General features: G+C 36.9%; 1 protein-coding gene across 3 annotated transcripts in view; it reads left to right on the top strand.

The window, feature by feature from the left end:
• Positions 1-10562, top strand: part of becn1 (beclin 1, autophagy related) — a 190227-nt gene extending 179665 nt beyond the window's left edge. For all 3 annotated transcript variants that reach the window (XM_052612180.1, XM_052612181.1, XM_052612182.1), the window contains 3 exons: positions 585-645; positions 3749-3891; positions 10238-10562. In XM_052612180.1, the coding sequence (XP_052468140.1) occupies positions 585-645; positions 3749-3891; positions 10238-10406 (373 nt within the window). In that variant the 3' untranslated portion in view covers positions 10407-10562. The remainder of the gene's footprint in view (positions 1-584; positions 646-3748; positions 3892-10237) is intronic.
• The last annotated feature ends 6229 nt before the right edge of the window (positions 10563-16791 follow it).

Below are 16791 nucleotides of genomic sequence, written 5' to 3'. Positions count from 1 at the left end.
TTATGCCATTTTCAATAAAAATTTAAAGGCGATTGGACTTATATAGGGTATAGTATAGCAGCTTAAAGTAGTCTAAAAATCTATTTCAGTTTACATTTGTAATATGATTGTTACAGCATTCTGTCAATGTAAGGGTCCATTCGCAGCAAAAAAAAAAAAAAAAAAAAAAAAAAACATTATAACTGTAATATTAACTACATTAGCGTCCTCACTCATGTTTACCAACTCTGTTTATTCTGGTGCTCTATTTATGCTGGTGCTGCAGTTAAGCTCTGTGAAGAATAGATATGTGTACTTCTCTTAGAGTTAGGAGTCTCTTAGTTATAACTTTATCGTTATCATTTTAGTTATCATTGTAGTATAAACATGTTATGTGAATTTTAGATTGTTTTTAATTCTGTAGGGTCTGATGTATGTATGACAGATGTAGCTTGAAAACGTTACACGTTACAGACGCAGAAATAAAACACAACACAACTCAATGCATCTAGTATAGACAGCATAATTTCCAAGCCACTGTCAAGCCAACATGATAATCATAAATTATGAAAACTCCACTCAAATGGTTTATGTTCTCTTTGTAGATATCGACTAGTTCCTTATGGAAACCATTCCTATTTGGAATCTCTCACAGATAAGTCCAAGGTAGGTACCACATATATATATACTGTGAATAATATATGAAGGAGAAGGAAAAACTATTTTTATGAGAGCACAAGTTTTGGAGCAATAGTGGTATTGGAATTTATACTGGGCTAAAATTGTAAAAGTGCATGACTGGTTCTTGTTCTAGAGAGAGTCTTATTTACGTCTTATTTAATGGCAGGGCAGGTGATTTGATTCAAAAATATTTTTTGTTAAGCTGGTTGACAGTCTCTTCACATCCTGATAGCAATCACTAAGTTTTCTAAATGTATTTAGATGTATTTATATTGGCTGTGGAAAGTGTAGGACCATATAATATTAATCCAGTCATATCTCTCGGTCTGAGGGCTATGATAGGCTGTCCTACATGCCTGTCAATATATGTATTTGCATACCTCCATGCTCTCTGTTTGTGCAGCCATGATATGTCATCAGCATGTTCAATTACGCTATTGCAGACTGAGCGAGAATGGAAGGCGTTATTTTTGTAATAAAATGTGATTTGTACTGTAATGTTTTCACACAGGTGAATGAGACACGAGGTAATCTGACAGTGTTGCATTGAATCCTCCTCCAACACCATCTCTAATCATGACACTGGTTAGCCTTTACTTAGCTTGCATGTGTTCATGTGTTTTGGAGGAGGCAAGGCTTTGGATAGTAGTAATGGGAAGTTTGGCTCATTTTACCAACTCAGACCTTTGAGTCTCATTTAACAAAATGAAGAAGTCTTTTTTCAAGTAATTTCAATCATTTTTGCAAAATGTAATTAAAATGTTACGTGTAACTTCCCTAACACACCTACTACTACAGTGTTGGGGGTAACGAGTTACAAAGTAATGGATTACAGTAACTATATTACTTTTTTGTGTAACGAAGTAAAGTAATGCATTACCCTAATAATACTGGTAACTACACTACTTTACTAAACTATAGGAACGCGCTTTTCTGCGCTACACAAGCCGTGTTTGCATCTGTGTAAAGTTCTGGGCCGGGTTTCTCGATAACAATTTATCTTAGCGCTTAAGAGCGTTTTCTTCATGTAATTGTATGATCGTTCGTTATTTTTTCACGTATGTTTCCCAACAATCACCTAGCTGTGCTTTAAGTGCTGCATAGAGGAGTCGCTGTCCATTTGTCAAGTGCTGAAATGTCACCTTATAGAATGACTTGTAATTGTAGTACACACTCATTTATTGACGTTAACTTAATGCTGCATTCCAGACAGACTTGGATATAATAACTATAATACAATACTATATTATATTGTAGTGTACAATATTATACTTTAATAATATATAATGTACTTTTTATACAGTAGAGAGAGGGAGAGAGAGAGAGATGTTATTTCCGGTCTAATACATACATAGCTGGTTTTCATGCACTTCAGCAAGTCATTGACATATTTACATGCATAAAACAACTTAATTTATTCAATTATATCTTAAAATAGCCTTATGAAATGTTTTCCTCCAGAACTGCACTGATAGTCATGCTGCATTCACTTCATGTGCATTTGACCGTTTGATTTGAGTAAAACTAGCGTCACATCACATACACGGAACTGTAAAGGTATTCATGTTAATGTCAAAATAAGAGTCCGGTTTAATTTAAAGACAAGTATTTGATTAATACATTTAAATAACCATTAAAAAGGAGTTGAGAGAAAAATATACAGAAAAAAATTTAATCCAGAAAAATTAAAACGGAAAAACTGTATTTGGAAGAAAATAAAACTGAATTTGGGAAAAAATAAAACTGATTTCATAGGGCCCTAAAAAGGTAAAGTAATAAGTAGTGAAGTTACTTTTCAAATGCAGTAACTAGTAATCTCATTACAATTTACAGAAGTAACTAGTAACCAATTAATTTTTTTTGAGTAACTACCCCAACACTGTACTTTCACAAATGTTGACCACACTACAAACATTGCAAAAATTTTATCCTATAAGAAAAATAAAATATTAATTCACTATTTTCCTGGGTTTTTAGCCTATGATTAGCTCACCTTACCTCTTATCTGACAAGTCTTCGGGTTTGAGTTGTTCCTTCATTACGTGACAGCCCCATAAACTAAACCTATGCTGTCTGAGCCAGAAAGACAATTGATTAGTCAACCTTTTCAAGTAATTCGTTCTTTTGTCACGTGACCTGACAACGATTGATAGAGAAATTAATTTCCTTACAAATGGGTATAATGTTACTCTTACATTTACATGATGTGTTTCTGGTCTCAAATTGTAGCTTTTTATTTCTTACAGTATATAAATGTGTGAATTTCTGTTATGATGTTTTTTTTTTTCCATTACACTGAATGTGGTAACCAAGGTAATAAAGAGTTGGTTATTATTATTAAGTCTCTTTCCGGCTCAGACTGCATTAGTTAAGTATGGGTCTGTCATGCGATGAACTAACGACTCGGAAAACCCAAAGACTCAAGAGATGAACTAATCAGTTCTCTTTCTGCCTCAGACTGCCTTGGTTAAGCTATGAGGTTATCACGTTATGTACAAACAACTTGAAAAACCTGAATGCTCGAAACAGGTGAACTAATTTCAGTACAGAAATTACTAGTTTGTCCCAAGTTAAATTATTGGATAGTGATTTGCAAGGAGGATGTGATCTTATGCTATCAAAGCTAGCTTGCTCTTGCTAACCTTTTTGAAATCACCTACCCTACAGTTAAGTCTTATTTGCCCTTGTTATATCACAAATCCCACAAGCCATTTTTCGAGATTTTTCTTACAGAATGTTTATGTCAAAAGTTATAGAAAAATATTAATGTCGTGACATATCTGGCTGACATTAAGACTTGTCTGACAGTGTTTACATTGATTTTGCATCATAATTGTATTCAACAAATGCAATTGCATTTGTGGTAAGCTGCATTCCATGAGCACTCTTAAAGAGAGCATGTGCACACATATGCACTTAAGCATTAATGGAAATGAACAGGTGATGAAGAGGTTATTTGCATTACCTAGTATGATTAAGTCAATTATCAGGAGGACACCATCTTCCCTTTAAAACTGTATTGTTTTAATGTTTTAATGAGGAAATGTACTGTTAACATCAGCATATTTTTCTTGTTCCCTGTTTGTAGGAGTTGCCGTTGTATTGCTCAGGTGGTCTCCGATTTTTCTGGGATAATAAATTTGACCATGCTATGGTGGCCTTTCTAGACTGTGTCCAGCAGTTTAAAGATGAGGTGGAGAAGGGCGACACAGGCTTTTGTCTGCCATATAGGTGAGAATGTTCAGAACACACACATATACACTCCATTATAAGTGGCATGTCATTATAGACCATCAGGCTTTTGCAAGATGTAAATCTAGCTGATGCAAGGGAGAGCTAATGAACAGGGAAGTTTCTGACCATTTTGGAGCCCTAGGAGAGATCCCCGTAGGCACATTTTTACAAATTCAATTCATTTTACAAGTTTTCTCTCTTAATAAGCATTAAAATTATAAACCGTCTGTACATGAATGATTTTTATTTTCTATTTAAAAAGCATTTGCAAATCCATATTGGCTGAAATGAAAATAAGTGGATATATTTAGATCTGCAAACATTTCTTTTATACTGAATAACCCAGTCTAATTCACTGTTTGGTTCTTCAGGATACCTGTGTGAAGTCTCGATTTTATAATGCATAAAAATCTATAAACTAGACTTTTAGTTAGTTTAAGAAGCTCACAGTATTTTCAGTTTACTTTCACTCCTGGGTGAGCATTTCTGTATCTCTACCACTCGATTACCATCTGATCACTAAAAACCTTGCTCCATATTCACTCCAATGGCAATATTCATTCCATGCTCTCAGTCACTGCTGTGTGTGTGCACTTGGATGGGTTAAACACAGTGCACCAATTCCAAGTATGGGTTTCCATCGGCTATTAGTTGGCATTTGTATCATGATGCATTGTTTCTAACATGTTTGCATCTGTGAAAAACAATTTATTTATATAATTATTAGTGGATGCGCTATACTTTTATGCTTTAGAAAGTGAACAAAAATCTGAGACCAATATTTTATATGTAGATTGATTTCTCCTCTCTAAACTGTTTATCAAGCGTGTTCTACCTCTCATTACTGCTGCTGCTGCTGCTGCTGCTGCTGCATCAGTACCACCACTCCCTATATGCAGAGTATGCAGTTTGCAAAGGGCACCAACTTCCAGGGGTACACCATCCCAGTTTCTCAAAAAAAAAAAAAAAAAAAACACGCCATTCCCCTGGCCGCTCGCACCTCATGTTTGCGGCTCAATTTCATAATTGATGGATGGATTTCTATGTCCGGTTAAAAGACATCAGCAATCTGGCACAGAGAAAAGATAATGGAAGAAAGTAAAAAACACATGCATAAAGTTGCTTGACGTTGGACATGCGATATTTGCAAATTTAGGGACCATCTCTAAAGTTACATCCGATATTGGTATACAGTTTTCTAACGTCAATAGCATTTGAGGAGAATGACTTAGTCATAAAAACAACTCTAATGTGTTAATTTAGGTGTCAACTACAACGTACATCTTAATATTTTTTTCATATTAATTCAAATTAATTATAAATCATTTAGGTATAAACGAGGTACGTGTATTACTTCCAGGCACATTCCTGTAAAAGGTTTTTGTCTGTTGACATTAAAGGGGGGGTGAAATGCTCGTTTTCACTCAATATCCTGTTAATCTTGAGTACCTATAGAGTAGTACTGCATCCTTCATAACTCCAAAAAGTCTTAAGTTTTATTATATTCATAAGAGAAAGATAGTCTGTACCGATTTTTCCCGGAAAAACACGAGCGCCTAGAGGCGTGACGTGTGGGCGGAGCTAAAGAATCACGAGCGCCAGTAGGCTTTTGCGTTGAGCGAGTCTGGAAGCTGTGACACAGATCCAGAGGCTGAAATTTAACAAGAGCAGCATCAGCAAAGGCTTCTCTATGTGGTATGTACTGAAACTGTATATATTTGCTTAGCAATCCCAACGAAAAAGGGTCACGATTGTGTGTTGGAACTGCAGGCGGTGAGTAAAACTGCTTCAAATATCTTTGTGTTGTTAACTTAGCTATCGGCGTGTAAGCACATCAAGTAAACAACATGCGATGTTGTCATCAAACTGCACGAGTAAAACTGCTTCAAATATCTCTGTGTTGTTTACTTAGCTATCAGCGCGTAAGCACATCAAGTAAACAACATGCGATGTTGTTATCAAACTGCACTTTCCACATGTACAGCTTAAAAAAAAAAAATAAAAAAGACGACAAAGTGGAACTTAGTCATTTTCCAAAACCGCTAAGCAAATATATACAGTTTCAGTACATACCACATAGAGGATCCTTTGCTGATGCTGCTCTTGTTAAATTTCAGCCTCTGGATCTGTGTCACAGCTTCCAGACGCGCTCAACACAAAATCCTACTGGCGCTCGTGATTCTTTAGCTCCGCCCACACGTCACGCCTCTAGGCGCTCGTGTTTTTCCGGGAAAAATCGGTACAGACTATCTTTCTCTTATGAATATAATAAAACTAAAGACTTTTTGGAGTTATGAAGGATGCAGTACTACTCTATAGGTACTCAAGATTAACAGGATATTGAGTGAAAACGAGCATTTCACCCCCCCTTTAAGAAATAAACGATGTGCATATCCAGCGTCAACCTGGGCCTTGTTTGTAAAACAAGCATCTTCAAAATGCAGGGGAACAAACACAAACACTTGCACAACTCCGTTGATGCTCTGTAAAAAATAAACTCCATCCACTGGTCCCTTAATGCTGTTTCTCTTTTGGTAATCTGTGCAGGGTTGTCTTGCCCTGGCAACCAAAAACACATTCCTTTTGTGACATTTCGCGACGCTCTCGCTCTGATCAGTGATTGTCTGTGCACAGCCTCTCTCTGCTCTGCTATACGGGAGCGCGCGCTCTTCCGGCAGACGCGCCCTTAGCACCCATATAAGGAAATTCCGCTCCATCTAACGTCACACAGAGCCATACTCGAAAAAAACTTTCCGAAACTTGTGACAAACCGGAAGGAGTATTTTTGGAACAGAAATACTCCTTCAAACGTACAACTTAATTTTTGAAACTTTGTCCATGTTTAGCATGGGAATCCAACTCTTTAACAGTGTAAAAAACTCAGTATGCATGAAATAGCATTTCACCCCCCCCTTTAATAACAAGTTTTAATGTCGGAAATAATTACACCACTACCAACGCATCTAATATTCTCTCTGACTTTCGATGTTCCCTTATGAAACTTATCCATGGTTTTAACAAGAATAACACCAAAAATCATTGTTTTTGTAGCCTAGGTAACTGCAAATTAACCATGGTTTTGTTAATTCAAATAATAATTTACAAAAAAGTATTAATATAGTATTTTTGTTGTTGTTATTATAAAAACAGACCTAAGCCACCAATAGCCTTTAACATGAATTATATAATAGCCTTAAAATGCATTATATAAAAACAATAATGACTGGTTAATAACACTGTTAAAATACATAATGTAGCCTTATACAAAATAAACAATTTGTGTACATTACATGTTATTACAAATGCCTGCAAAGGAAGTCAAAGGGTAATTGCTGCTGTTACGCTTACAAGATGATCAAATCCCTGTTTAGGCAATTGGTCAAATATTTAATTCAAATATTCACTTAATCTTTCATTTTTGGACCAATACCAATATGATTTTCACCAATGTCCCAGAGTAATTCATGTACTCAAACAGTACACTGACTGAAATACTGTGAAGAGAGAACTGAAGATGAACGCTGAGCCGAGCCAGATAACGAACAAACGATTGACTCAATCGTTCTCGAGTCAAAGAACCGTTTCTGTCAGACACATCTGATTCGAGAACTGAGGAGCTGATGATATGGCACATTTACATTACATTTAATCATTTAGCAGACGCTTTTATCCAAAGCGACTTACAAATGATAAACGTGACATTCAGCCAAGTATGGTGACCCATACTCCGAATTCGTGCTCTGCATTTAACCCATCCGAAGTGCACACACACAGAGCAGTGAACACACACCCGGAGCAGTGGGCAGCCATTTATGCTGTGGCACCCGGGGAGCAGTTGGGGGTTCGATACCTTGCTCAATGGCACCTAAGTCGTGGTATTGAAGGTGGAGAGAGAACTGTACATGCACTCCCCCCACCTACAATTTCTGCCGGCCTGAGACTCGAACTCAAAACCCTTCAATTGCGATTCCGACTCTCTAACCATTAGGCCACGACTTGCCGCATGTGTGATTCGGCATGAAGCAGTCTGAACTGAACTGATTCTTTTGGTGATTGATTGTGAACTGATTCTGTGCTAGTGTTATGAGCGCAGGTAAACCGAAGGCTTTAATCAAGGGCAATCATCGCCAATGACGCTATTACGTTGAGCGCAAAAGAAATGGTGAACTGTTTTCTTCAACCAGTTTATTGAATCGAACTGTCCGAAAGAAGTACTGGTGATCCGAAAACCGATGCAACCGGTTCTTGACTCGTGAACGAGTCAGTCTGTTGTTCGTTATCTGGCTCGGCTCAGTGTTCATCTTCAGTTCTCTCTTCACAGCAGTTCAGTCAGTGTACTGTTTGAGTGCATGAATTATTCCGGGATATTGGTTTGTTTACACTCGGAGGGAGTGTCAGCCACATTAAAAAAGTTAACAGCTTGAGTCATTTGTGTATTAATGTGTATTGGAGACGCGAACCGTTTCTGATGATTTATTTCGATTTGGTGAATTGTTTAAAAAAAATCTGGTTACATTTACAAACTGCGTAGTTGTTTTAAGTGAACCGGTCGAACCAGTTCACCAAATTGGAGTGAACATTGGTCAAAACAGTTTGCATCTCGAGTCAGCCCTTATCCACAATTTTCAACAAATTTTCACTTTTAGACATGCCTGACAAGTCCCTACGACTCAAAATAAGTACCATTATCCCGGAGTATGTTACTCCTGTAACTCCAGTGTTCCTGTAGCTCAACTGGTAGAGCACTGCGCTAGCAAGCAAGCAAGCACAAGGTTGGGGGTTCAATTCCCCGGGAACACATGATATGTAAAAATTGATAACCTGAATGCACTGTAAGTCGCTTTGGATAAAAGCGTCTGCTAAATGCATAAATTTAATTTAATTAATTTTTTTATTTAACTCCAACAGCACTGAAACATTTGAACATGATGAACATGCAACAGTCAAAATTTACTATTTAGTATTGTGAAAAAATTAAAAATAAAAACTACATACTCATTTTAGTTGTAATTAATTTATTTAAATGTAATTCTCCAGGCATTTCTTTCAACAAATTCATCCACAGTGTCCCTTTTAAACAGTGTCCTGTTTAATTTAAGGCTTTGTGTATTCTCAGTGGAAAGAATGGTGACTTTCGATAAAACAGAAGTAAAATGAAAGAGAGTTAAAACGGCGCAGGTGTCGCTAAAGCTAGATGTGATACAGTTGTGATACAGTGTTTTTAACTAGCTTGCTACCAATTATTAATTATTAGCTAGTTAACAACCAATTATTGATGATTATTGTACAGTATGTGGCCGTGGCAATGCAGCATTTGCAAGTAGTTAAAAAAAAAACGAGACAGTTCTACAACAGCAATATAACACATGCACACAATAAATTACATAGCCCTGCACATGATGTGCAGACAAAATGTTTATTTATTTAGGCCATGAATTAAGAATTTGTTCCCTCGTTTAATTAAATGGCACCCCTTGGTGGGCCCCCAATCAGCCCAGGCCTATGTACATGTGCCTACCCTGCATACCCTTGCCCTGTACATTAAAAAGTGATGTCAAAGGGCCCTGACTAAGCATCAATATGTGAAGAGATGGAAGTGAGAAAGTTTTGACAAAGCTCATCAATATTGACTGTGTATGTATGTACACTGCAGTGAGAGAAGTCACTCTGTTTGGTGTTTTGAGTGGTATAACTGAGCGCATTTCTGTGGGTTTTTCAAGTTTTGTTATGTTTATTTATTTATTTATGCATTTTTTTTTTCACAAGGACCTCCAAATTAAGGATAACAGTCCTGGTTCTGTGGGGGTCCTGGTTGTCAAACACCCTTAAAAAATAGCAAAAGGCACCTTCAGCTGAGGCTGTAATAATAACACAGTTTTTACGCTCTGGAGAAGACTAAAATGTGTCTATTTACAACGTGATATTACAGTGCAGAGCAATACAGCCAATTATATTCATACCTGTTGATTTCTTGAATGCAATGGCCAACCAAACATCTTATCACCACTTTAAATCACAGAAGTTTTTTTCAAGTGCTGAGTTATTAGGGTGACCAGATTTCTCATGGTGAAAATATGGGACAGTTGGGCAATATATGGGGACAAATTTTTTTCATTTAGAAATTGTAATGTTATATATATATATATATATATATATATATATATATATATATATATATATATATATATATATATATATATATATATATATATATATATATATATATATATATTAGTTATTTTGTTATATTACTGAATATAACTTTTCACAATATATACAAATTGAGATTACCACTATCATGTATTTGTGTTTGCACTGAATGTTGTTTTTCTTTCGTATTCAGAATGGATGTGGACAAAGGAAAGATCGAGGACACAGGTGGCAGTGGAGGTTCTTACTCTATTAAGACTCAGTTTAACTCAGAGGAACAGTGGACCAAAGCCCTCAAGTTCATGCTCACTAACCTGAAGTGGGGTCTGGCCTGGGTCTCCTCGCAGTTTTACAACCGTTAGATTTGATCTCAACTCTTGATACCTGATCAGTGATACCAGGAAATCGCATGAAATCTTCACAGTACTAAGATCATAATTTACCTAATTAAAATATTTTTGTGTGTGTTTATGTTTTGTGTTTAACTGTTAAACACCATTAAATACCAGTGATATGAATTTGTGTTTGGTGTATTTAATTTGCATCACTAGAAATATTAGAGGTGAGAAAGGGATAGTGGAAGTTTTATTTTATTTTCGTCCTATTCCTGAATGTTTTCTTGTCTAGAACTGCCCAGGAGTCAATTGCAACCTTAATGGTTATTCTTAATCAGCCTTGTAATAAGACAGAGGTAAGAAAATATATACTGTATAGATTTACAAAGGTTGAAAATTGGCTACTCATTGGTATTTCTGTTTATTATAACAGCATATAATAACAAGCAGTTTTAAAGTTTTATGATAATGACCCTTTTATTTTTTTAAGCATATGTTAATGAACTGACAAGGCTGTTTTTATAATTATATAAAATTAAGTTATGGTTTTTCATACATTGTATGATGGTTTACCCATAACATGATTCGAATACACTACATGACTTTTCAAATCAAAAACCGTTAAAAATATGAAACATATTTGATATCCTGTTACTGGTTGGAATCATAATCTGAAGCTAAAAAATACATTTGTGGCCATCATTTCACCACCTGAAATCTGTCAGATCAAATCTGCAGACGGGATCTTATCTTCAGCAACTAAAAGTCTTGGCAAAAATATGGGAAAATTATCTTGTAGTCTGTTCTAGCCATAAATGGTCTAAATACCCTAGATACAACAATACCACTTTTTCCAGAAAGCTTGCAATAACGATGGTTTAACTGTTGGTACTTACTGATATATACAAGTATTTGCAATTTTTATTATTGATCTAAGAAAAAAAAAATAAAACATTCAAAAGCACAGTGCACAAGAGCTGCTCCAGTGCAGCCAAATTGTAATCACATAAAACTTTCCTGTGATGATAATGCAAAATGATTATCACATTGATTCAACGTTGAAACAACGTCAGTTATAGTTGAATTAACTTACAATTTAGCAAATTGGATCAACGTGGATATTGGATATTGTGACGTAGTTGCACCTTTTAAGTCGCGAAAAAAAAATTCACCATCATACTTTTCAGCATGGGTAAATACACAACTGTACGTTAAATAAGAGCATAGTTTGCATTTAGATAAACACTGTACATTATAAAGGTTAAAAATCAAATGACTGGCAGCAATGGCTTCACAGTCAACTTCAATAAACTACCACATGCTCAAATTGTAAAACAGCAGTTTTATTTTGGAAACATTTGGAAACAGATGAAAATAACCCCAAACTTTAGCTTGCAGTGTTTGTGCATGTATTGTTAAAAACCTGTAGAAGAACAATTCAAATACAATAATATTTATTCCAATATTTTTTATATAATATGCATATTTTGTTCTGCACTTGCAAGAGAAACCATTACTATTATGATTGAAAGCAGTTGATCTTTTATTTAGGTGGAAAACTATAGTTTCTCTAAAAACTTGTATACTAATGTGTCTCATTACAAGTTTGCACATTTGTACAGGGAAAATGTGTTGCACAGTTTGAGAATGGAAGCTGCAACCAGGGGCACTGTAAGAGGAGGGAAAGTTAGGACAATTCCAAGGGCCCACCGTTAGAGGGGGCCCCCCGAGAGGGGAATGTGATTTCTAACAAAGGGACCATAAAGTGTTAGAACCAACAGCCATGTGCATATAGTGTGGTTGTGCTTACGGTGATCCTTGAGAGTGTCCCAGTTCTAGGTCCTTTCTAATGCCATCCCCTCCACTCTCTCCCATTTGTGTGCTTTCTGTACTGCCTTGTATAAACAAAAACCCAAAAAATAAATTCTAATAAAATATCAACTTTGATGTTGTGAAATATTTTTTTTTACTGAAAACTGAATGCAAAACAAATCACACAATATTTTTCACTTTAAAGTTCAATAACAGTGGTGTTGGAAAGAAAAAGGCACAACACTATTCATTAAATACTTATTAAATGTAATCAAATGAAAGTTTACAATATTAACAAATTATTCACAAGCAGTGTCCTCCCCTATCCTAGACCCTATCTATACAGTGTATTTAGTGAATCAAGTAAAATCTAATTAAGTACATTTTATTAAACTAAGTAAAATCACAACCTATCGCAAAAGGTAAATTAATCTCTACCAGTGCAACAGTGCAATGTAGCAGATGGACAATTCCTTACCAATTTGCCAATAATAAGCTGGATCCTTGATGACTCTACAAGGGAAAGAAGAAAAGGTTTACTGTAAGTTCTTAAAAAGCAGGATTAAAAACAGTGGTATACTTCAGAAAATATTTGGCTCTCTAAGTACCACCATAATGACCAAAATTTAATTTCAGCAGCATAGTAGTCCTAACTATTCAGCCACAGCTCTGCACAGTTCAAAGATGAGGCAGTTTTACTCCTAAAAGGGCGGTCACACTAGACTTTGAACGTGCTAAATGTTTTCGGAAGCTGCTGCGAATATGGGCGGGAGCAGGATATAACATCAGGCCCCAAGGTTTACCCTAAGTTATCACAACATGGATTCCGATGTGCTTGTACGGTTTATTTTGCAACGGAGAGAAAGAGAGAGAACAATATAAGACATGGTACAAGCACATTGCAAAAATACAAATTCAAATGTACCATCTGTTCCTGTTTCCACTGACACCGCAAACCATTCTGCTATTTTTATTTTATTTTTATAATCTTTTAAAGATGTTACGCTGCGCTATGGTTAAAATTAGCGCTTCCTCCATTTTTGAATTTCTGTACAGAGAGGTCACGCAGTGACGTATCGATCTTCTACTTGTCACACGTCTTCACATGATGCGAATTCGCAAGTCAGAGTTCACCAAACTTGAACTTTGGAACGCAGCAAAATTTTTAGCATGAGCTTGCGTTTCCGGTCTGACCGTCTGACGCATTCACATGCGTATGAATGGAAGTCTATGGAATGAAAAGTACAGTGTGACCGCCCCTTAATGACAATATTTATTGTTGTCAGCACCTTTTACATTCTAAATACACAGTTTGAACATTAACACTGCACTGTGCTTACATACAGGTAAATGAAAAATTTTAAGGTACAATTTGTAAGATTTTTGGAGTAAAAGATCCAAAAACCACTAGGCTAGTGTTATATATTTTGTCCAGCTTATTACTAACAATATATCTATTGTTTTCAACTACTTGTAAATAATGAAACATTCTCATTCTAAACATGAGGCAATTGCCTATCAATGACGTTAGTTACCCTTTGTTACTGCCTTTACTGACGTAGAAACCACATGACAGAAGTGTTGTGGACAAATGCGGAAGTAGCTTCGTGCCAAACTTCAATTAGAAAGAGATGCTGATCTTTCTTGTGTTTTACTCGACAGGTGAGTTGTTTTGATTCATATCTTTACAGAAAACATATGCTATTAGACCCGGATAGTCTGATTGCGTCTTTACATTAGGCCTGTTTGAAATGAGCAAAATCTCTGCAGAACCGATCACAGGTGATCACCGCAAGATGCATGCCGGTTAGAAAAGTGTCCGAGTTACGTCCGCCTCTGATGTCATGCTGACGTGTGCCAAAAAACTCTCGCAATGGCAAGGCGGCTGTGTCGGATTGAGCAGTCGAGCGCAGTTGATCATAAGCATGATGGGAAAAACGGCTGACGACACATCTTTACGGCATGCTCATTAGCTGAGAATTTCAACTGATACATTTTCTCTTTATTCTAAGAATTAGATTACCCATTTGTTTAATTATATTTACATGTGAACTGAACAAAAACAAAACACGCCTAGTGAAGTTAAGAATTAGGACATGCGTTTATTTTATTAGGGCCCGAGCACCGAGGTGCGAGGTGCGAGGACCCTCTTGTATCTGCTTTGTTTATTATTATTAGGGCCCGAGCACCGAAGGTGTGAGGACCCTATTGTATCTGCTCCGTTTATTATTATCAGGGCCCGAGCACCGAAGGTGTGAGGACCCTATTGTATCTGCTCCGTTTATTATTATTAGGGCCCGAGCACCGAGGTGCGAGGACCCTCTTGTATCTGCTTTGTTTATTAGGGCCCGAGCACCGATGGTGCGACGACCCTCTTGGAATTGCTCCGTTTATTAGGGCTCAAGCCCAAAGGGGCGAAGAGCCCTATTGTTCCCCTAAGGATTATTAGGGCTCAAGCCCGAAGGGGCGAAGAGCCCTATTGTTCTTCTAAGGATTATTCTTATTATTAGGGCCCGAGCACCGATGGTGCGAGGACCCTTTTGGAATTGCTCCGTTTATTAAGGCCCGAGCACCGAGGTGCGAGGACCCTCTTGTATCTGCTTTGTTTATTAGGGCCCGAGCACCGAGGTGCGAGGATCCTCTTGTATCTGCTTTGTTTAATATTATTAGGGCCCGAGCACCGATGGTGCGAGGACCCTCTTGGAATTGCTCCGTTTATTATTATTATTATTATTATTAGGGCCCGAGCACTGCAGTGCGAGGACCCTATTGGAATTGCTCCGTTTATTATTAGGGCCCGAGCACTGCAGTGTAACTCAGGCAAGCAATGTCCAATCTTCCCCAAACTTCACACGTGTGATAGGTGTTCTGTTCTGAACAAACACCCATGACCAAATTCAGTTATAGTCATAGCGCCACCTGCTGGTAACAGGAAGTGACAAGGTTAACACTGTTATTGACTTCTAAGAACAAATTAAAAAGTGTCAGTAAGTGTTAAATAGGCTAGCAGCATGCTAGAAACATAACAAAAGATGCTAGCAACACTTAGCTAAGTGTTATAGCATTCTTCTAAGGCAGTGAAAAAGGAAGTTGCTGTAAAAAAGGCAAGTAATGTTTGATCTTCCCCAAACTTCATACGTGTGATAGGTGTTCTGTCCTGAACAAACAACCATGACCAATTTCAGTTATAGTCATAGCGCCACCTGCTGGTAACAGGAAGTGACATGGTTAACACTGTTACAGACTTCTAGGAACATATTAAAAAGTGTAAACAAGTGTTAAATAGGCTGTCAACATACTAGATACATACTAATACATGCTAGCAACACTTAGCTTAGTGCTAAAGCATGCCAATAATGTATTGAAAAGGGAAGTTGCTGTAACTCAGGCAAGCAATGTCCAATCTTCCCCAAACTTCACACGTGTGATAGGTGTTCTGTTCTGAACAAACACCCATGACCAAATTCAGTTACAGTCATAGCGCCACCTGCTGGTAACAGGAATTGACAAGGTTAACACTGTTATGGACTTCTAAGAACAAATTAAAAAGTGTCAATAAGTGTTAAATAGGCTGGCAGCATGCTAGAAACATAACGAAAGATGCTAGCAACACTTAGCTAAGTGTTAGAGCATTCTACTAAGATAGTGAAAAAGGAAGTTGCTGTAAAAAAGGCAAGCAATGTCTGATCTTCCCCAAACTTCACACGTGTGATAGGTGTTCTGTCCTGAACAAACAACCATGACCAAATTCAGTTATAGTCATAAGCCGCGTTTCCACTGCAGGAACTTTACCAAGGAATTAGGGTCTTTGGCCAGGAACTAAATAAAGTTCCGGGTAAAAAAATGCCCCTCAGAAAGTCCCTGCTGGCGAGGTGGTACTTTTTCAAAGTTCCGGAACTTTCGCGGGCGGGACTTTGGCGCTAAACATTCTGATTGGTTGAGTTCATGCAGCATTGGTTGAGTTCAACCACCATTTATTTGGATCAACATTTTCAAAATATTACTGTTATTGTGTCATGAAATTTAATTTTAAAAGTATTTCAGGCGAGAATGTAATTGTTTAAAACTCAAATCTGTTGTTTATTTATAAAGACAGCGCCTATTTAAAAATGTGTTTCGCCGATCTCTGAGACGGTAAGCTCCACTCGATCAGCGGGAGCCCAGTCCTCATGTATCCGCCGAGAAGCAGCCTCACCTGGGATAGACCTTCTGATATGTGCCGCTGGCTCTGATGTCTGTTTAGTGGTTAAACATAAAATATAATTCAGCTGCGGGGTAAATCAAACAGGTTTTCTTTGGTCTGTATTCAACTTATCTATATGTTAAAATGAAAATAAAAAAGGCAAGTCTATATTTCGTTTCATTGTAATGGCTGTATATAACGTTACACATATCCCTGAAGTAAGTACATTTCTGCAGCTGTTATTATGTTTAAATGAAAATGAAAGGAGGCAGTGGTATTTTATATCCTATTTCGTGTTATTGTAAATATACTGAGGGGAAAATTGCTGTAGCCAAAGCCATCTGAGTTCACGCAGCATTGGTTGAGTTCAAACACCATTTATTCAGATCATTTTCAAATATTACTGTTATTGTGTAA

The sequence above is a fragment of the Carassius gibelio genome, chromosome A12 (assembly GCF_023724105.1).
Source record: "Carassius gibelio isolate Cgi1373 ecotype wild population from Czech Republic chromosome A12, carGib1.2-hapl.c, whole genome shotgun sequence".
Lineage (NCBI taxonomy): Eukaryota > Metazoa > Chordata > Actinopteri > Cypriniformes > Cyprinidae > Carassius > Carassius gibelio.
The sequence above is the reverse complement of the archived record's forward strand: the minus strand, read 5'-3'. Positions and strand labels throughout refer to the sequence as shown.